General features: G+C 41.4%; 1 protein-coding gene across 2 annotated transcripts in view; it reads left to right on the top strand.

The window, feature by feature from the left end:
• Window positions 1–22153, top strand: part of tbx15 (T-box transcription factor 15) — a 37164-nt gene that overhangs the window by 11609 nt on the left and 3402 nt on the right. For both annotated transcript variants that reach the window (XM_087172929.1, XM_087172930.1), the window contains exons 4-7: window positions 7553–7720; window positions 13927–14094; window positions 14557–14621; window positions 20592–20689. In XM_087172929.1, the coding sequence (XP_087029055.1) occupies window positions 7553–7720; window positions 13927–14094; window positions 14557–14621; window positions 20592–20689 (499 nt within the window). The remainder of the gene's footprint in view (window positions 1–7552; window positions 7721–13926; window positions 14095–14556; window positions 14622–20591; window positions 20690–22153) is intronic.

Below are 22153 nucleotides of genomic sequence, written 5' to 3'. Positions count from 1 at the left end.
TCACATTTCTCATAACTGCTGTGTTTTTCTCGGCAAACGCAGTGAAAGCAGTTACTTCCATCATTTGCATCCGTGAAGTGAAGCGAAAGTGATTAAAGTGTGCATGCGCTGGAGGAGAGCTGGTATATGATGGATCTCTCTGGATATGCAATAAGACTGATATCCTGGCCCACGGTACTGAGGCCTGAAGTCGGAGCCAGAGAAAGGAGATTGAAATGTATTCATCATCTCACTGGCCAAGCTGCAGAGCCAGAGCCTGCCTGCAAAATAGGATAACTCTCAACATTCAGGTCTAATGACGGAAATGAGGAAGAAAAAAAAAAAACGGGTGGAGATGGAAAGAAAATCTGCGATGCTGCACATGTACCTGCTGCTGCCGTAGAGTTTTACAGGGTTACTTTTATGGCTCAGTATCATCTTTTCAGGTGTTACGACGGAAATGAGGAAGTGAGACGCGGATGATGGGAAAAATGTGTGAGGTTTACCGGTGTATCGGCCCGTTCGTGTATGGCTTTATGGATGCTGACGCAGATACAGGCTGTTACTGTGCGTGATGAAGTGATAATGTGGCAAATAACCCAGAGTCTGCCTCGTTTCATTTAAAAGAGTCTGACCAGTCGGGGCTTCTAAAAGCTGAAGCTGGTGCTTTTTTTTTTTTTTTTTTATGTCTCAAAGCTGCCACTCGAAGGTTTCTTGTGTTAGAACTGAGGATTTCAGCCTCAGAAAGAACATTTACACCATCACAGGACGCTGACGCAGACAGATGAGGCTCATTTAGAAAAAGGTGGGAACCGTTACCCTGAAAGGATAAGACCGGCCATATTCTATATTTTCATTATCATCAATAAATCACATGAAAAGACCAAAACTAATAATGTGTCAGACCATAAACAATCCGATTTCCTGACCCGTACTTCCCTAAAACAGCTGGACACTGTAGTTTTTAGCAAGCGTTACTCAAACATCAGTAAATAGTGCAATAGTTGGGGACTATTTTCCCCTGCGGATTAACACACATTTGGTGTTGTATTGAGTGTCTTAGGCAGCAGGACGGTGAATGTGGGTGTGATTAGAAAAAAAAAGAAGAAAGAAACAAAAGAACTACATTTCCCATGTTCATCATAATGAAGGAATGATGTTTTAGTTTTGGACAACGATGGAGCGAGAGCACAGAGGAAGAAGAAAATTATAGAATCACCTGACAGATGCTTGTTATTTTCTTACTTCACAGACGAATGGAACCTGCTATTATCTCCACATTTGATTAACAACATAAACACACACTTCTGATGCTGGTTTACAACTTTAAACAAGCAGTAAAACAAGCCTAAACTTTTTATGACGAATGACCTGGAATACTATTTTAAATTTGCATAAATCCTCATTTTAAATACATTTAAATACATTTTTGCAATTTAAATTACGCAGATATTATGGAAGTAAAACTGCATCTTCTTGCCGTGAAGCGTTTCTTTCATTGTTGCAACTTCACTCTGTGCTGCTGTCGTTTAATGGTGAGAAAGTGTTAACAGCTCTTTAAGGCTATTACAAGTCCAGGACACGTAAAACCTTTGAGAGGGGAGAATAAATTTACACTTTCTCTAAAATCTGAAATTCAAATGAATAAACAGCATCCAAGAGTGAAGCCAAATCACACCTGGTCCATCAAACTATCCCTGAAGATACTAAAGATTCATGTCTCTAAACACGAGTTCAGCCGAGCCGTGTGCAGCTTCTCAGTTGTGTATCAAATGCATCAGCAACGTTTTAAAGGCCTGCACGGCCTCTCCTGGCAGCTGCTGAGCATATTTTAAAGTTCAATGACATAAAACATGTTTACAGGGAGTTAGTGCTGTTTTCGTGCGTTGCTATGCGAGAGTGAATATTTGATTAAAGACCGAGGGTGCCGCAAATATATTCCCTCCCTCTGCAAAACAAAACGTCTCAGAAGGAAACAGAGAAAAGGCTCGTTTCCCCCCCGTCGGATTTATTTATGACAAGAAACAGGTTCGTCAGAAAGAAATTAAAGACACAAGTGATTAATGAGAATAAAGCGACCTCTGCGATGTGTGTGTTTGATCGGAGCTCCCTGCGTCTGTCCTTTAGTATCGTTGTTTATTAATGTAAAGTTTTCCAGCAGAGCGTAGCAGACGTTCTGCCCTGCCGCCTCTCCACGCTCTCCCACCAGCGAACCAAGACATCATGGAGGATTTTTAGAGGCCAGAAGATCTTGTAAAATTAAATAGGATTTTCTTCCTGGCTGGGGAATTTACCACAGGGCTTTGCAAACTGAGCTGGGAGCTGTCACTGGTGTGTCTCACAGTCCTGGAGAGTTTGGGGTCTGGAAATAAGGTCTTTATTGGAATCGACTTGCTTTACTTGGGCTCCCTGCCCCTCTTTAGGAACGTCTCATTGGTACTGTGCTCATTAAATCTCCATATATTACAGTCCTTTTATGTGGACAGTCACTTGGTTTGCTCTGAGCTCCAGCCGCTGAACGCGGGAGGCTGCCTGGCTCCTCAAACATACCTCATTCTTTCAGCTGTGTCAGAGCAGTTCTGCTTTAACACACACACACACACACACACACACACACACACACACACACACACACACACACACACACACACAGAGGCATTAATGTTGCCATACATGTGAGCACAGTGACTGAATGCAATACAGTCATTACCCAAACCCCTGTCTCCAACTTAACCTGAACCAAAGCCTGGATCTGATCTTAAACCCAGCTTGGATCAACTTTATCTAAACCTAAACCTAACATTAATATAATTCGACCCTGACACTGACTCATCTTTGTTAGTGTGCGCACTTGATCCTCATGAATATAGAAATAAAAACACACATACTGATACCTTGGCACAATTAGAAAAACATGTTTTAAAGGATAAAACACACACAAACACGTCATCTCTGTGAGGTATGTAATTATACTTGTGAGGACAGTCATTCATCACAAACCAAACCCAAGTTGTTAACCCTTAACTACCTTTCCCCCAACCTAAACATAACTAAAGTATTAACCATAACCAAAAAATACAAGGCCTAATCTTAAACAGTCCCTCTGTCAAAGGCCCAAAATGTCATAATTTTCCTATATTTGTCAGGACACATGGTTTTAATGACTATAAATAAACAGGTTAATGAACAGGTTATCTTAATTTAATTTTAAAATGACCCTGTGTACATGTGAAGATTTGCAAAATGTTGTCACGTGTTATTTTTGTGCAGCCACTTGGTCCTCGTAAGAATAGAAACAAAGAGCCCATAGTGGTATCCATACACAATTAGAGGCGTATTATAAAGTAAAACACCCAAACACATCTTTTGTTACCGCTTGTGAGGACTTTGAATGCATTTGATTACATTCACCTGATCTTAACCCTAAACCCACGTGGTTAACCCTTCACCAACTTTAAACTAACCCAAATATAATATTAAATCAAAATGTGATCCTACAAACACTGATTCTAATCTTAGTGTCAACTGGAAACGTGCCATTGTTTATGTATCCTAGTGAGGACAATTGTTCCTTCATGAGGGATAAAAAACACACAAAGACACCCAGTGACATCTTTGTTGCTATACTCGTCTTTCAACACAGTCTTCCCACCAACACCTGCTACCTAACCTTCCCATAATCGGAGCCTAAAACTCAAGTTACCTCTAAATAAACGTTACCTAATCTTAATTCCAACCTTAATCCAGTTTGGTCTTCGTAAGTATAGAAATAGAAGAACACACCAACTAATAACAGTAACACACAAAAACACCCAGAGGTGTCGTTATATTTGTGAGGACAATCATTCATTGAAGTGATCGCTGGAATTATTCCACCTTTTTCTGATTAAACTATCTGTGTGAGGACGTTTGGGCTCTAGTATAGAAATAGAAGCACACACACACATCACACACACACACACACACACACACACACACACAGGTACCCACTTCAAATTAGAAACACATTCAAAAGACATAGAAACACTCCCACAGGAATTTTTGTCACTACTTTATGAGGACAAACGGCATCACAACCCCAACCTCAATCTGATCTTCGCCCTAAACCAACGTCGTCTTAACGTTATTACAACGTTTATGCTGAAAACATTCTTCCAAGTCTGAAACTGGCTCAGTGTGGAGGTGAGAACGGGCAAAATGTCATCATTTATCTGTCTTTGTGAAGACATTTGGTCCTCATAAATGTAAGAATTCAAGAGCACGCACGCACGCACACACACACACACACACACACACACACACACACACACACACACACCAGTCAACCCTGAAAGGTAATTCAATAGCAATATTTACTCTGTCAGTACAGTAACCCAATATACAGGCTGGATCTGGCAAGTGTGTAAATGTGTGTTTTTATGTGCATGCCTGCCTGTGTTACAGAATATTCGAGACACACACACACACACACGCGCGCGCACTGACGAGCTGTTTTCACTTTCTGGATGTTGTGTGTGTGTGGGTTTTGTGCGTGTGTGTTTATCCCAGTGGGTGTAATTGTGTGTATGTGAGAGAGAAAAAGAAAATTAGAGTGTGTGTTGCAGTGCAGTTTTGTCAGCTGTACGGTTTGGTGTTGGCTGAGAAAGAAAACGACCCCCCCCTCCTCCTCCTCCTCCTCCTCCTCTCTCCTCTCCCTCCCCTCCCTCCCCTCCCTCCCCCATCTGTCCAGTAAGAGTGTCACATAAAGTCCAGTCTTTATTGATCGTGCCGGTGCCAGATGGCAGATTTATGGAAGATGAAAGCGGGGGACTAATCAGATTTCCAGTCCGGTTTGGGGCTAAAGTTTCCTCGTTCCTTAACACTTTCCCTGCTACGCCGAGCGTAACCCTAAACAGCGCTCCAAACAGGAAATTACAGAAACGCCTGGCACCCCTTTGTGTGTGTGTGTGTGTTTGTGTGTGTGTGTGTGTGTGTGTGTGTGTGTGTGTGTGTATGCGGGGGTCTCAGAGCTGTGTGTTGGAGGTGTGTGCTTCATGTTAGCACAGAAAAGCAAGTTTGCCATGTTTTAACTGACACAGCACGTGTTGCACTTTCACAGATGCAAATATGACAGTTGTGTGACGCTGATGCAAAAGTGATGACGATGATGATTCATGTGTCCCAGAGCCTCAGGGTGCTGCTCACTGTAAACCTCTGACGGTTTATCATATAGGGAGTCATCTTGGACACACTCATACAGTCTTGGACAAGCTTCAAATCTCTTAAAGTGACAGGCACCATCTCCAACACACCAGAGGCAGATTTGGCTTTTCCTTAATTTCACCAGCGGATCAAGGGCATCGGAAGTTTCAGATCAAGCTACAACGACCCAAAGAAGTTTAAGTCAGACCCAGCAAATGAGTGGAAGGTGTGGACGTGAGACCTGATTAATTAATTATGTGTCTGGTTCCTTGGATTTTGAGGCGTCAGTAGGAGGGTTTCCAACGACCTGTTTTTATGCTTATTTTCAATTTGCAAATAAAAAATTTTTTAGAAAATCTTGAACTATTGCAAAAAACATTTTCACACTTGGCTGAGGTGGGAAAGTTGGCCTATCTTTAAAAAAAAGAAAAAAGAAAAAGGAAACAGACTTAGTGGATAAATCATGACGTAATTTCCAGAAATTTGGTTAAAAGTTGCTTTTAAATTTGGATGGAAACCCATCTAGAGAATCTGAATGGTTTAATGAGTCAGATTTGTTTATAGATGTAGTTTTAGAAACTAAGCTACTAAGCTGACTCACAGTCACAAAGAGCTGACTTTACCTCCAACATGGCTGCCAGAGGGTGGGTTTGCCAACATGCCTAAAAACGCCCCCAGTGCTTTTTATATGTGTGCGTGTGTTTGTGTTTGCTGAGGCTGAGTTTGTATTTTAGCCTGCATTTGAACGTCCTTATACTTACGCTTTATGAGTGTGTGTGTGTGTGTGTGTGTGTGTGTGTGTGTAGCGGGGTGATGCAGCCCTTTGTGGCAATAACAAAAGGACCAAATGAGAGTTTTGTCCATGTTTCAGGAGTGAGTGATGACTTTGGCAGAGACGCAGCAGATAAAACACTTTCAACTGAGTCCTCGGCCAGAACTAAAGGCAAACAGCTGTGCTTCACACTCTCTCTCCTCCACTTACTCTATACCTCTCTCTCCCACTCTGTGTTCCTCTCTCTCCTCTTCCTCTCCCGTTCTACCTTTCTTTTATCTCTCCGTCCATCGACTTTATCTCTCATTTTCTCTCTCTCTCTCTCTCTCTCTCTCCTGACTCTGGCTTGTTTTCTTTTTCTGACTTCACTTTCTCTGGCCCTGAATTTCTTTCTTTCCTCGTTTGTTTCTTCCTTTCTTGCATTTTTTATTCTCTCCCTTTTCCTTCCAGCTCTTCTTTTTCTTTTGTCATTTATTTTTCAAACCGTTCATACTGTGTTCACTGCGGGCTTGTTTTTAAAATGGAGGGTAAAAGTCATTTTCTTTCTTTCTCTCTCTCTCCTTCTCTCTCTTTCTTCTCTCCCCCTGCTGTTTAATGGGTGGGACGCCCCATTGTACCCAAACTCACACACAACATCATCAAATATTATGGCTCTGCTTAATTGAAACTATGCAGCTGACTGTGTGACTGCATATGGAATATTTTATGTCGCGCTTGTTAGAAATTTCAAGCACAATGAAGAAACAACAGATGAGTTTTAAAAGCCGGTGTTGTGGCAACGTGGCCGAGTGTTTGGAGTTTGTTTTTGAAGCGAAAGACGCAGAGGCGTTCGACCCTGAAGGGACGTCAGACATTCACATGAGTTTTCAAAACAGTGAAGTGATTAGAGAATATTAGTCCTGCAGATTTAACTAACCTTCTGTGGAAGAAAAACACGATTAGTGGACGCATCTGAAAGAAATCAGAGAGGATGAAATGGTTGTTTCAGAAGGGTAATGTGCTTTTCCAGTTTGTACCGACATTTCAAACAACTCAGATTTAATCATGCACAGTTCTCCTCCAACATATCACAGATTCAGAAAACAGTAGGGCCTCATATTCCTGCAAACTGTTCAAAGAACGAACATCCACTGTCAGCTGATATTTGCAACTCAAACATTTTATGTATAAATTCAAACAGGCAGATTTATGACATGAAATTAAGCAAAGTCATGACCACTATCTGGTTAAGGCAGGAGATGCTCAAAAACAAAAAACTTTAAAAAAAGGAAATACACAAAAAGAAAAAGAAAGAAAGAAAAAGAAACCTGTAAGGTTGTTAAATGTTTGTACTGTGACCATCATCATCATCATCATCATCATCATCATTGATTCCACTTCCTGCATCTGAAAAGAAGAAAATGTGGATTTCTCCATAAACCACAATTACAATTTATGGTCACACTTTTGGTTCCCAGTCTATAAAGTTTCATCCGTAGAAGCCACAGGTTCTGAACGTCTTCTTTCTCTGTCGAGTCTCATCATCACACTGCCCCAATAAAATGTTAGATTCGGTTTCTTTTCACTGGACTGATGTTCTGCTGCTTAAGACCTGCTTTCCCTGTCTTCTCTTGCAGGTACGTGTACCACAGCTCTAAGTGGATGGTGGCGGGAAACGCCGACTCCCCGGTGCCACCGCGGGTCTACATCCACCCGGACTCTCTGGCCTCAGGAGACACCTGGATGAGGCAGGTGGTCAGTTTCGACAAGCTCAAACTCACCAACAACGAGCTGGACGACCAGGGACACGTAAGCACAGACTTTTACTCTTTATCTCTTTATTTTAACACTTTTAGCTGCTGCAAGCGAGAACAGTTTGTCAGGACGGTTTGTTACAGCACGTTTGTGCCTGTAAATGACTGAAGAGCATGTTGAGATATTTAGAGGATCTGCATATCAATGAGAAATTACTTCATAAGTGAATCAACTTTGCTTGAACATTGCAGAAAAACCAAAAGATAACTAAACAATAAGAAATATCTCATATTTGCTTGTTCATGCGTTCTGAATTCTGATATTTCCTCGGCGACCTTAAGGCGACACGAGACGAGTCTTTCCTCAGATATGACACCATCAAAGAGGTTGTTTAACACCATGTTTTGATGGTGCTTGTTTCGGTTTTATAAAGCTCACAAATCACTTGTTTTATTAAACCCAACACATTTCCTGTATCCACGGATCCACAGACCAATCAGATGTCAGTATTTAGTGTTAGCGCTGACTGTGCATGCTGTCCTGTTACAAAGATGGTAGCTATTTCAGCTGAAAGGCTCTGGGTTTAAATGTTGAAGCTGTGATCCATTAGTTTCATTTCTGTGCTTTAAACCTCATGTCACTCCGGGGTGCTGTAGAAATGAATGCACTCTTGGAGCTGTGAGGCGTTTTTCTTTTTTTTTTGGATAGGAGTGTTTTTGATGCGTTTGCTTGAAAGGAAAGTTGACACTGTTCTTCATGGACTTTATGCTTCATGAATCACTGAGCCATGAGACTTGTTCAGAATTGATTTTCTGCAATACACGACGGTCTGCTCCGCCGCTTACCGCCCGCCCACACTCCTTTTGAAGATGGTCCATTCTGACTGAATATTATTAGGTTCCTGGATTAGCGTGGAGAGATATTAGAGGTCTGGGATTTGAACCCGTGCCCTTGTTTTAACATGTAATATTCATTTCCTTCATGGCTCTGTGAAGCATTTTGTAATGAAACGGTTTCGTTAAAAGCACTTAATGACTGAAGTTGATTTGTAGTTCGCTCCGGCAGCCGCACCACTGAGCTAAGATTCAAGTCTGACCACAGTCTGTCTAATTTACTGCTTTGCTTGTATCCAGTCAGGAACAGAGGTGGTGAGCTAAAGTAAGTCTCTTATTGGTTCTTGGCTGCTCTGAATGTGTAATGTGGGTTTCGTAGGTGAAATATTTAACTGTAATGCAAGAAGTTACACCACAATTTGTTTGATTTACTGCCGTCTTCATGTAGAATCAGCAAGTGGGCGGCAAGCTAAAGTGAATCCCTCATTTTCACTTTATACTTCTTTATAGTTAGAAATGGATTTCATGGGAAAGGGACAATTTTAGATTAAGGAAAATTGTGTTAGCTTTTGGTTATTAGCTTTGATTGGCCCCTTATGTTTAAACCTGCAATGAAAGCTGAGAAAATACTAAGCAAAATATTAAAATGAATGATATCATTAATGAGTCACTGGTGCAGCTGCATTAATAATAATCCCTGCAGCTAACTTCTTTCCAGGTCAACTCAGAACGCTAATGTTAGCATGCTAACCACCAAAGAGCTTTGCGTATTGGACAAAAGGACAGAAACACTCCAAATGAGCATTAATATTAGTTAATATTTGATGGATGTGTAAGGAGGCATCAACCTTAAAAAGTCAAGATATGTTGGTGGCTGTGTTTGCATGATTTTCTGTCCCCTAGCAACCAGGAACCACATTTTAGCACCAACCAAAACTAAACTGGTGTTAAAGAGAATACACTGTTCATCCTGAAGTGTCTTTAAATATTTAATACTACATGGCTCTTACAAAGATAACAAGGATTGAGAAAACTTTATTGTCACATTCAGCAGGTACAACTACAGTGAAAATTCAACAGCCCCGACCCCCCAACTGTGCTCATAACAAAAAAAAAATAAAGAAATCATTTACTTTTGAATAAATACACTCACAAAATACGAATTTAAAAGTAGAAGATAGAAGGTATAAAAGGTTAAATAACATAAAATTCTGCAAAGTGTGTCTTTTTAAGATCATAAAAATGTGAAAAATGGCGACCCTGAGTGAAAGTGAAGCTCGTAACTCCAAGCTGCAGGAGTGTCTCGGTTCTGTATGAACTCCATGTTCTTTTATGAGCTGGTGGAAACAAGAGAGGACGTGCTGTCTTTTCTATCACATCGTCTGAGTGTCGAAACACTGGAGGACGGCACAACGCCTCCTGTCATGACTGTGGAGCCGTTATAGACGAGACCGCTTTATAGCCTGAGACACGAGCATCAGTTTCTCCTCGCAGCTTGCAGTCGTTTACGGAGACGCTAGGTGATGCGATGATTTGACGGCGTTGTGACAGAGATGTTTCCAGTGCTGCGAGAAAATGGCGGCGTTCGGTTGTAGCGTACTGGGCTGCGTGGAGCTGGCGGGTCCCTGCTCTGTCGCAGCTCTGCAGATGATCACATCAGCTCAGTGGTGACAAATGTAATAACATATGGGTGTTGTTGGGGCGAGGATTCACACTCAGTGCTCCCTCTCTCTCTCTCGCTCTCTCTCTCTCAGACAGAGGGGAGGTTGTCTTTCCTCTCCCGCTGCTCAGTTTAAGGGCTTTGTTTCCCTGGAGGGGCTTTAGAGGCCAAAGGAAATTAATTTTGGAGCTTCCCGTGTGGGAAACCTCACCACTTCTCGCTCATCCTCCTGACTTGTGGTGTCGTGAATTGTCTGCCTCATCAGAAACAGACACCGTACATGTCATGAATCATCAGACGTCGCAGCGCACAACAGAAGCAGAGTCTCATATTTATTATGTCTCAGACGGCACATCGTCCCCCCAGAGTGATAAACAGTGTCTCTACCAGTTTGTGATTTTGTGTGATGAGATTTTCAGGTTTAACTGATGACGGCATTCGTACCAAAGAAAACCCGTCACACAAAGACAAGACGTACAGTTCAAATATCAAAGCGTCTGACAGGAAACACATAATTCATTTCTCTTTCCTCTGTAAAGCAAACTAGAATAAAAAATAAGACAGCAGAGAAAGATCCTTAAACTATGGCACAATTTGGACTCCACAGTTGTTGAGTATTTCCATTTAATACGGATCAATACTGATTAATACTTCCACCCCACTATATTTCAGTTATAAATATTGTATATTCAACTATAATTCCCAGCTCTTCTGTAAATTAATTAACAGATACATTGTTGGTTATGATTGATTATATAATTTTATTTGCTGACTACTAATACACTGTAACTCAGCAGTGCAGTGGTTACAGTCATTAAAAACTCAATAAAACAAAGTGACTTATTTCCATTGTGGTTGATGAATCATCCAGATCCTCTGCTCAGTAGAAAATAATATCACAACAATAGAAAAGTACTTGTGTTATAATCCTACAGGAGTCATATCAACAAAATGCACTTAAATCATCAAAAATAAAAAAATAGTCATTATGCAGGAAAATGACCCCTGTGACTATTTATAGAACATTATGTCATAATATTAGATTATTATTATTATTATTATTAATGATGCATTAATTTGTAGGTTTCATTTTAATATAGCGGCTGTTGGACCTAATCTGTGTTACTTTAAATTCTGTTCTTTATGTTGAATATTTAACAACTATAACTACAGCTGTCAAATAAATGTACTGAAGTTAAATGATAATTTTTTTTAATAAAGTGTATAAAGTGTAAATGCAGATTAAAATCAGGTAAAGTACAAGGAACATGAAACTGTACTTAAACGCATCACTGATTCTGGTCCTCCTCATTTAGGTTAACAACTTAGATTTATAAACAGAAGCAAAGTACTTGATGCTTCTAATAATTCAATTCTGATCACAGGATTTTTAAATGTAATGATGCATTTTGAATTATGGCACTACCAAACTCTCTTGCATATATTATATATGTAGTATACATATATTTTTGCTTGCAGAAACATTTGCAGCATGCTTTTGTGTATTGTCTCAACTCAAAAACATCAACTTCCACAATACCATAGTTTTTCTGTCAGTGACTTTTAGTTATTGCAGCAACATGTTGTGTCACTTGTTCGGAGAGGAGATCATGCTGTAGGCTGACAGCACATGTTTCTGTCCCCGGGACGCCTCGTGCCTGTCTGGATTCGTTCGGCATCGTCCTCGTGGGTTCAGATCGGCCTCATGCTGTCACTCTCGCCTGTCCTTTATTTCCTGTGTGTCCCTGCTGCTCTATGGGAAAAGCTAATAAAACGCTGAAGCAGACCGGACTGGCCAAAAGACTTCTCTTTTGTTGTTGCTTCCATTTTGTTCCATAATTGCTCTGCTGTTAATGATTCATTGCATTGTAATGTGTCAATGCTGTTGCTTAAGAGGCTGCCATTCGCCTGTTTTTCTTCAATCTGGTGAGCAGTGATGTGTGCGAGGCGTTGAATCTCCGCTCGTACACCGTCACGGCTCAGAGTCCTCATTGTTCTTGTCCGTAACGAGTAATTTCACAGGGGAAATCACGGGAGCTCAACCACAGACTGTGATTAATTGCTTTGATCACTAAATGGTCACGGCCGTTAAAGTGTTTTTATAACTGTGTTTGAAAATCAAAAATCAACAATGTGAACTGATACAGCAGACATCTGCGGGATGTGCTGGTGTCTCTGTGGTGTGAACGTCCAGATGAGTTTCAAAAGGGGATTAAAAAGACGTCATTATCCACCATGACACACACAAAAAAAAAATTGGCCTAATTGTATGTGAGCGTGAACAACTGTCAGCTGAGGTTATCTGGCTGCTCTCTGACTTGTATGTTGTGAGTTCACCGTGTCGATGTGTGATCCGCGTTTGACTTTACATCACCTCAGGTTGGCTGGGGACTAAAAGCATGACTCCTCTGGGCCGTGAGGCAGCTGCGTCTGTCTGTGTGTGTCAGTTGTGAAATCTCTATTGCTAAAACATGACTGTGATTCAACCTGTATTCACTTCATGGAAGCTTTGCTATCTGCAGCTTTAATGCTTGTTGTCTGGTAATTTATCTTCACTCCTAAAGTTTGCCTGATTTGCAGTCATTATATTGAAACTTTGACTTTTGTCAGGCTACTTTTATTCTGTAATCTCCGTTTTAAAAAAGCTGTTTTGCCAGTTGAAAGAACAGCAGCAGGAAGCAGCCGACAGAATATGAAAGTAATTCTTCCCTGGTGTAAAACTGATGTCGAGACGTGCAGCCAGGAGACATTGGTTTCTTAGGGGGGAAACACACTTTTGCGCAACATCTACGCAGCACCCGAGGAAAAACACACCACAGCCCCGCCCACGCGCTTTGACAGACATGTGATCTCTGAGCAGAGTGAGCCGAAACACCACGGAAATGAACGCCGAGCAACACTGAGCGTTTTTTAAATAACGAGCACTGCAGATTAGCAGAGTATGCATCTATGTGTGTGTGTGTGTGTGTGTGTGTGTGTGTGTGTGTGTGTGATTTGAGGTCTGGAACATTAAATGTAGTGTTTCTGATACTCTGAGCTGTTTTTCCCCCCACGGCCCCGGTTTGAAATGACCCCCTCTGTTGTAGCAGAGAGGGGAGGTCGGGGGTGTTTGGCTCTGGGGAGGTTTTCTCACTCTCAGATTAATCAAGAGCAGACCGAGGCCCTGAGGCGAGGCTGGGGCCGACACCGGCTGACGCCTCCACTCCGCTGTGAAATAATCCTCTGCCCTCCTGTGAGCGTCATCGCACTGTGAACTTAGTTTCCGCTTAATGTCGCGCCGCTCTGATAGAGAGCTAATTGATGTTATTAAGGAAGTGCATGTATTGTGGGTTTGCAGAGAAGCTGAGAGTTTGGCCGAGACCAAAACCTGATCCAGCTGTCAGAAGAAGAAGAAGACATCTTTTTTTTTTTTGATGTTTGCCATTAAAGGAAGATTAACATCTGCACTTTCAGTGTTTTCTCTGGTCATTTCTATGTATTACAAGCAAAAACAGATTCAACAATGTAGTACTAACTATAACTTCAAAGGATTAAAAGATAGGGAAGATTAAAAGTCAAAACGTTCTCAGGTTGGAAGATGTTCAGCATCATTTTTGCTGATTTCCTCACAAAGAGAGAACATGCAAAATCCAGTTACTCACAGATTCAAACATGGAGGCAAATTTCTGGACTGAAGTGGTTTAATTTTTGGTTTTCTGATGATTGATATGACTAATGATATTAAAAACAGTAGCCCAACTTCACCTTCTATCCTTTCATACTTTCAGATCATCCTCCACTCCATGCACAAGTATCAGCCTCGCGTTCACGTCATCAGGAAGGACTTCAGCAGCGAACTGTCTCCGAACAAGCCTGTGCCCAGCGGGGAGGGAGTGAAGACCTTCAGCTTCCCTGAGACCGTCTTCACCACTGTCACCGCCTACCAGAACCAGCAGGTATGCTGTGCACCTCCCACTTTATTCCCTCATAGGGAAAACTGCATGAACTCACTCACTCACCCTACAAATTTTCCGACGATGCAAATTCAAGCAATTCCCTGCAAAATAGAGTCATTTTTTTTAGCCAAAGTCAAAAGAATTCAGAGCCTCAATCTGTTTTTCTAACTACAGTAGAGACGAACTTGTCCTCAGGTTGAGTTTATCAGAAATAACCATTTGGATTATGGCGCCAGTTGGAAATACTCCATGGCACAGTAGGAACCCATAATGTTTCCTTCTTGAAGGTTTAAAAATAAACAGAGACAAAGGATGACTCCTCACTTTTTAATATTAATGCAATTTATTGCAAAGTAACACAGAGCAGATGGCATATGTATGTGTTTTGGAAAAGGTGCTGCAAATTAATCTTCAGCTGCAGTGATCACAAGAGTCTCCTCTCCATGTTTTTCTTGTTTGCAGATCACCAGACTAAAGATCGACCGCAACCCCTTCGCCAAAGGTTTCCGGGACTCTGGCAGAAACAGGTACAGTGTCATCACAGCATCTGTTTACCAACTGAGCAGCCACACAATACGGCCTGTCACAGTCGTTTCCATGCTGCGCCACAAAAATCACTTCTTTTTATTTTTTTATTTTTATGCATGATCTTTAATATGGAAATAATCCTCTGAAGATAGCACTTAGTACCATATGCTGCTCTATATAAAAGCAGCTGTTCTGTCTGTTGCCAAGAGGAACAATTCAGATCTGCAGCACAGAGGGACCGAGAGTCACTGGTAGACCCTTACACACCTCTGCCTTTATTTCTCTCACTGTCTCGTTCATCTCAACATGCAAAATGCAACTAACACTGATCAAGCATGAAAATATAGAAATTAAATATAGAAATTAATTATTATATCAGCATCAAATTTCACCTGTTTATTGCTTTTTTTGGCACCACGAAGCTAGACACAGATGTTGTACTTGTCATGCTCTAATTACATACCTCAAAGTAATTCACGGTGGTGTAACGTGACGACCGTAGGCAGCAGTCAACTTGCTCAGGTGAATGCATCCTGCAGCGTAGCGGGATGCATCCACCTTCAATCTTAACTGTAAATTATTTGCGTAGTTGATCACATGTTGCGAGTTCGTCAGAGTCATGAGTCTACAAACATACTTAAACCTCTGCATGATGTAGATGAAAAACAGGATTTGTGAATGGACCCACACACTGATGATCACACCTGTCCAGCAGGGTGTTGATGGACTCTACATGACAGCGCCAAAACAGCACAAACATGGAGGCCGGGGCTGCAAATGTCCACTTTTAAAATGTGTCCCTCAGTGAGTGTAGATCTAAAATATACACTGAGCAAAAGAGACAGTGAGAGATCTAACCAGTCTCTTGGTTTACAAGTGAAAAAAATCTGGCGTGTGCATGAGGTTATTTCACCTGTTGTAAATACAAATAAACCGCCACTTTTTCCCATGATGAGGAACTTCTGTTGAATTTGTTTTCTGCGTCCTGAACGTCTACATGGAGACGTTCATGGCTCTGAGTCCAGACTTCTGAATGCTATTGAGTTCGTGTTGCGTCTCCCTCCTGTCGCTCTCTCATAGGTTAAAAGTTGGCTGAATAATATTTTTTTAGACGTTTTTTTTTTTTTTCATACAGTTACATAAAACCATAAAAAGTATTTCAACACATAGTTAGGACCTGCTTCAGACTGAAATATACTGTCGTCGTAAACTGACGTCAGAACAATGGTTACATGTGATGAAGTTTATTTTAACCTAGACGTCTAGACTTCTCTTGACCTGCAAAGCACCAAATCCACGCTCACGGGTTATTAACACTCTGTCTGAAGTCATGGCTTTTCATTACACGTTCCCACACACTGTACCACTCATGCAACATCGCACACTTTAAGATTCAAAATGGGATTCTTTGAGATGTGTTGAATCTCAGACACACACACACACACACACACACACACACACACACAGACAGGGGCAGAGAGAGGATGTTGCCGACTGTTTGCTGTGACTGTCAGTGTCAATGTGCGACTGTAAACAGTTCACAGTCTGACTGCTCTGATCCTTTCAGTAGTTGCATCAGCTGTGCTCTCACTGCCAGTGTGATGATGTCAGCCAGACGGAGCACTCCCATTGGCTGCTGACACTGTAGAGTCAAAACTCATGTTGCTCGTCATGATAAAACTTGTTGACCAAGCTAATGATATTATTGAAGATGTTTGATTTTGTCAATAAAGACAAGCCGTCGCTTTCTCTCCCTCACTCGTCTTTTCCTCAGCTCGCTCTCTTCCTTTCTTCGCACCCTCCTTCCTTCCTCTCACTCCCTGTCTTTTGGTTTCTCCTTTCTCTCGATTCCTCTCAGTTTCTGAATTATCATATATAACGTTTGTGGAGGAGAGGGGGGAGCGGGGGGGGGGGGGGGGGGGGGGGTGTACTGAACCGCACATGAAAGCAGCCCCCTCATCTGGTCTGCATTATTGGCACACAGATATTTGAGACATCTTTTTTCATTTTTCAAACAATAGACTGTTTGATTTATGAAGTGGCATTAGAATTTCATTGCAGAAAAGCTACAGATGAAAAGATAACGGAGGATGAGATATTTGTCCGTGGAGAGAGAAAATGAAGTTACTCTCACGTATGGCTGGTGATTCCTTCCCTTCAGCTCTGTGGGGATTCGTTGTTGTTCAGATTCAAGTGGGAGCGTCAGATTCTGTCACCTTGAAGAACCCTCCCCTGAAATCCTCCGATTTTACGCTTTTTGTCTTTGATTAGTCATGAATCTTGTTAATGAGCTGCAGCTCTGACCCCTGATCCTCCTGCTGCTGCTTTTGCATAATGATTCTGTGGTTTAATTGGTCACATACTGTAAGGTCACTGTGGATGAAGGCGTCTGCTCTACATGAAAATTAACTGTGGATACTGTTGTAGCTTGAAGTTTAGATTTTGTTGACTTGCATGTGGCTCAGATCTTTTTATTAAGTTTATTAGTTTTTGAACATATTATTAACATGTACAAAAGGCAGCAGAGTTAATGGTGTTCTGTGGTTATCTGTTGCAAGCCCACTCCTACCCACACCACTTCTTGGTTCCTTCCCCTCTGGGAGGTCGTCCCTCTTCCCTCACCCGGCTACCAAGCAGTCTCATTCACACATATGCATACCAGGACAGGAGGGGGAGGAGCGGGATAAATAGATAATAAGTAAATATATGAGTAAGTGTTGAAAAATAAAACACAGAAAAAATAAGATGAAATAAAAGAAAATAAAAAGGGGGACGGTGATGAGGGAGGTTCAGGTTATTTGTTGATTTCCTCATTAATAGCCAGGGTTCAGGTCTCATTTTTGATTTAAATAGAATTTTAAAAAAGCGTTTCTATGGCAACAAAGTGTCAAGTTAAATTCTGGCACTACCTTATGAATTATGAGGATGAGCCTTGATTATAAGAATAACTGCTTTTTATTTATGATTTAAAAAAGGTGATATAATGTGCTTTAGAGTAGATTAAAACTACTCAAAAAAATGGTAAAAAAAAAAAAAGTAGCAGCATTAAAAACAAAGCAGGAAAAAAAGATCAAAACTGACATTTAAAACAAATAAAATCCAGACAATCAATCAAGACATAAAAACAACGTGGTGCCGTGGGACTAACATCATCATGGAGTCTCAGCGGTGGTGATGGTTAAATGTTGGCATCAGAGTCAGGTGCAGCTGGGTTGGTTTCAATAAAGAGTAATCTGATTTGTGATTGGCTCCTGTGCAGTAAGTGAATATGTGAAATCAGATGTTGGTCTGATTGCACCAACATTTGTTTTTACACTGTCACGCACAGTGTCTGTATCAAACTGATCACTTCAGTCTGATTCAACTAAATAGTGAAACTCTCCAGTGTCCAGCCAACCTGAAGGGGGGGGGGGGGGGGGGGCTCACATGAAAAGCTTAATCACATTTTGTAAATATAATTCCCTAGGAAAGGTGTATTAATGGAGAAAACATGAAGATATGTGAGCAGACAGGAGCCAAGTGCTGTGAGGAAAATAGATGAAGGAGTGTGTGTCATGTCTCTTTCAGCTCTAGTTCTGATCTGCATTACAGGTGCTTCAAGGAATCTGAACGCTCCAGCCATTTTGTGTTGTAATTACACGTTGGTGTATTTATCAATTTTCCTTTTAGGTATAAAAAGTTAGATGAAACATTTTTCCACCCTGACAGCACCACATGCATTTTGCAGATGTGTAATGCACCGAAATATCACATTTATACTAAATATTTAAAGCCAATGCTGGAAAACTTTGAATCTCGGCTCAAATTTAAAGCGCAGTTTTGTGAGTTTGAACAATGCTTGTTGTGTAACGTTAATTGTGACGATGGACACACTGACTGGGATCAGAAAGGTTAAAGGTCAAAGTTTAAACTGCAATCATCAAAAAGAAAATGAGAAATACATATCACATGTCTTAATTCAGTGACAACAAACACAGCAACACAGGACTGGGCCTTTAACCAATTCAATAAGATAAAAGTAGAAAAACACATTTGGATGTTGAAGGAAAAATCAAGACCTTTCACATTTATATTTGTTAAGAAAATTTCAGATTTATCATCTTATAATAATTTGAAGTCGGGTCAGGCTGGATACAAAAGTGGGAGGCAACAGCAGCAACTGAAGTGTAAGTGTTGGAAACAAGAAGCTGCAAACATTAAAACCGGTGTGACATCTTTTGTTATCGTTACTCTGCCACATGAGTATTTTAAATTCAGTTTATATTAGTGTCGGATATGAGCGACATTAACAGTCATCCAAAAAAACTTTTCTTTGGATTTTAGCAGCAAGTCGACACAGTGTGAACGCAGCCTGTTTGCTGTGGAACGTTACCAACTAATTCCACACAGAGGGGGAAATATAAATTAATAGAAAAGGGCAAACCTGCACTGCTAATTCTCAAATTAAGCACCAGCTTGTTTTTTCTGACTTTATTAACAGCATCTTAATATAGAACCCTCCAAAGTACGGTGGTGTCGTCAGTTGTGTCTGGTGACCGGGCTTTACGGCCTGGCGGAGGGATACAGCTCATTTGTTGGGTTTTGGTCCCGCGGCAGCGTGACCGTATGAATGAGTGCAGTGATGGCGAGGCCTGGGCCGATTAGCATGGCGCACTAACGAGCTGCTACGGCCAGGGAGCTAGTGGCCCTAAAACAACATGGCGAGCGGCGCGCAGGGAAGTAAATCAAGCAGGAAGGAGAACCGTGTACAGATTCAAGATGAAACGTCACCCAGATTTATGTGCTCAGTAAAAACTTGCTCCTTTTTAATGGCTCCAGTTTCCTCCGAGCAGGACTCCAGTTTCTCCCGCCCTCTCTCTCTCTCTCTCTCTCTCTCTCTCTCTCTCTCTCTCTCTCTCTCTTTTCCTTCTGATACTCTCTCAGTCTGACTCATTTACCACCAACCCTTCTCTCATTCTCACACACACACACACACACACACACACACAAATATTCATGAATATCGCTTCCCCTCTCTGTTCAACTAATCTTTCCAATATTTTTGCTCTTACTCACTAATCCTGTCTCTGTCTCTCACCCATATCCATCACACACACACACACACACACACACACACACACACACACACACACACACACACACACACACACACACCTGCACTGGTCATATATTTTATGACTATTAATATAAAAATAGCTTTTATTTTCATAGCACTTCTTCAGACACAGTGTTATAAAGTACACTTTATTAGATACACCTGTGCAATCTATTGTGATTCATTATAACAGCTCTGCTCTCTTTATAATGCCCAGCTTTTGTTGACACTGTTGGAAATCTGCAAATTGAATTAGATATTTATTACTCAGGTCATTTAAAGGTGGTGTTTTATTGGACTTAGTTATAAGGGAGGCAGAATATTAAAATTCACCTCTGAATATAATGCAGTCCACTGCGACGCCAACACTAATTCTGACCTCAGTGCTAAAACATATAATTTAATTTATACAACTGTGAGAGCGTGAAAGGAAAACTGAACATTATAGGCATCATGTGGCAGAACAGTTGTATTTCATTGCATTAGGTTGTGTAGGTGTGCTTCATAAAGTGGCAACTGATTGAATATAAAGGTAAAACAAGCATAACAGAAAACACTGATCTAAAGACCACCGGACGCAACAGGGGAAAATGACCCAACATCAGATTACAAATGAATAAACTTTTTTTATTTTTTTTATTTATCATTGTTCTGTAAACATTTAAAGAGTAAACCACACCACAAGAAAATCTTAAATTTAATCCTAATCCATTCTAAGACCAGTAACAGTAAACCCTCTGTTTCTGTGTGTTCACGTCGTCAGGTCAACATTCATATGAAGAGGCCATTATTGTCTCATTCTCCGGATCGTTTTCTTGTCTCCTGCTATTTGTGCTCTAAATTTTCTCTCTCTCTGTCTGTGTCTCTCTGTCAGGACCGGCCTGGAGGCGATCATGGAGACTTATGCTTTCTGGAGACCTCCTGTGAGGACCCTCACGTTTGAAGACTTCACCAACATGCAGAAACAGCAAGGTGAGTCCAACGCACGCTGTTTGTCTCAGCCCTTCTTGTCGTCTTCTAATTCGCTGTTTTTCCATGGGATTTTACTTGTAGACAAGCAGAATATTAAAGGACAAAAATATCAGGGTCAAAGTAGAAACTGGTCTCTGTGTCTCCACTTGGATTTCTACTTTGTATTATTGTTGAAGCTGTTTTATTCTGAAGGACTGGTTGATGATTTGACCTCCATATGACCCCAGATATGAAAGGAGCATTGCTAATAGCATTGTCAGAGTGTTAAAATGCTTTCTATGGCAGATTTTGCCTCGCTCACACACAGTCACTCAACAGAACTTTACTTTTCTGACCTTTTCTCCTCAGACAGACACATTAAAGCTCACTGACCACATCTGATCAAGTTTTTTCCCCAACAAAACTCATATGGGAAAATCTTCATTCCTGAGATGAAGCGCAGTCTGCTCTTGAAATGAAGAAACTATAATGTAAACCCATGATTCAAATGGTCATTTCACGAGATCTTTTCGAGTGAATTGGGTAATTTTGCATGTCGCCTGAATCCTCAGAGGTCATATCGATGACCACGATGAGTAGACACATTCTGAATTCATTGATAACCTTCACATTCATAATCTTATGTCTTTGATATATCATGTCAGTCCTAATTTTCTTCAAAATTGTTCGGTTTCTAGAAGCAGTTAAGTTGATATCATCTAATTTGTGGTAATGAATAGTTAAGTTCACGCTAAGTGTAGTGTGCAGTGGTAATTAGCATGACTTTGGTGCATGTGCTGTCCCAACCTGAACTCTCCCTCTGCATATTTTCCTTGAATATCTCACCACACACTACATCAGCTACGGTTGTCCTTCATTTGAGCTTGGCCATACGCTGCTCCTCTGGCAGGTCGGCCTGCGTCTGCTGAACTTTTCACATCTCGCGCAGCCCTTGAAAATAAAATCGTTAAACAAAGCCTGTGGCTTTTGGATGGCTCCATGACACGAGTCAGCGTCAGTCGGGCCACCTCCCTTTGTATCGGGTCCAGCACCGGCGCAAGGTCTTAGTCATGGCTCATATCAAGGGCCTCGCCGCTTTAACGCAACTCTGTTTCCTCGCTGACCCTGTCCCGGTCACCTCTGGAGGTCGGCATGACGTGACGCTCCGTCTGAGCAGGCGGACATGTGTTTGTTATCATTAAACTCCTCCAAAGTGATTAGGATTTAATTAAAGTCCTTGCGCCGCCAGTGAACCCTGTGTCACCCTGTAAGGACGCCGTGGTGTACGTGCGCAGTGTGGACACCGTTTTCCCTTCATCTAATCAACTATTCCACTGAAGCACCTTGAGCCATTCGAACCAGAAGAAAACATGACATCACCAAACTGTCATCCTCTCTTCCCTTCTCTCTCTTTTTCCTCATATATGTCTACCTTGCTTTCTTCCTCTCTCTCTCTCTCTCCCTCCCCCTCCCCCCTGCAAGCCC

Source organism: Seriola lalandi, unplaced genomic scaffold, assembly GCF_002814215.2.
Source record: "Seriola lalandi dorsalis isolate HSWRI2012SDOR001 ecotype SW California unplaced genomic scaffold, Sedor1 jcf7180002053912, whole genome shotgun sequence".
Classification (NCBI taxonomy): Eukaryota; Metazoa; Chordata; class Actinopteri; order Carangiformes; family Carangidae; genus Seriola; species Seriola lalandi.
The sequence above is the reverse complement of the archived record's forward strand: the minus strand, read 5'-3'. Positions and strand labels throughout refer to the sequence as shown.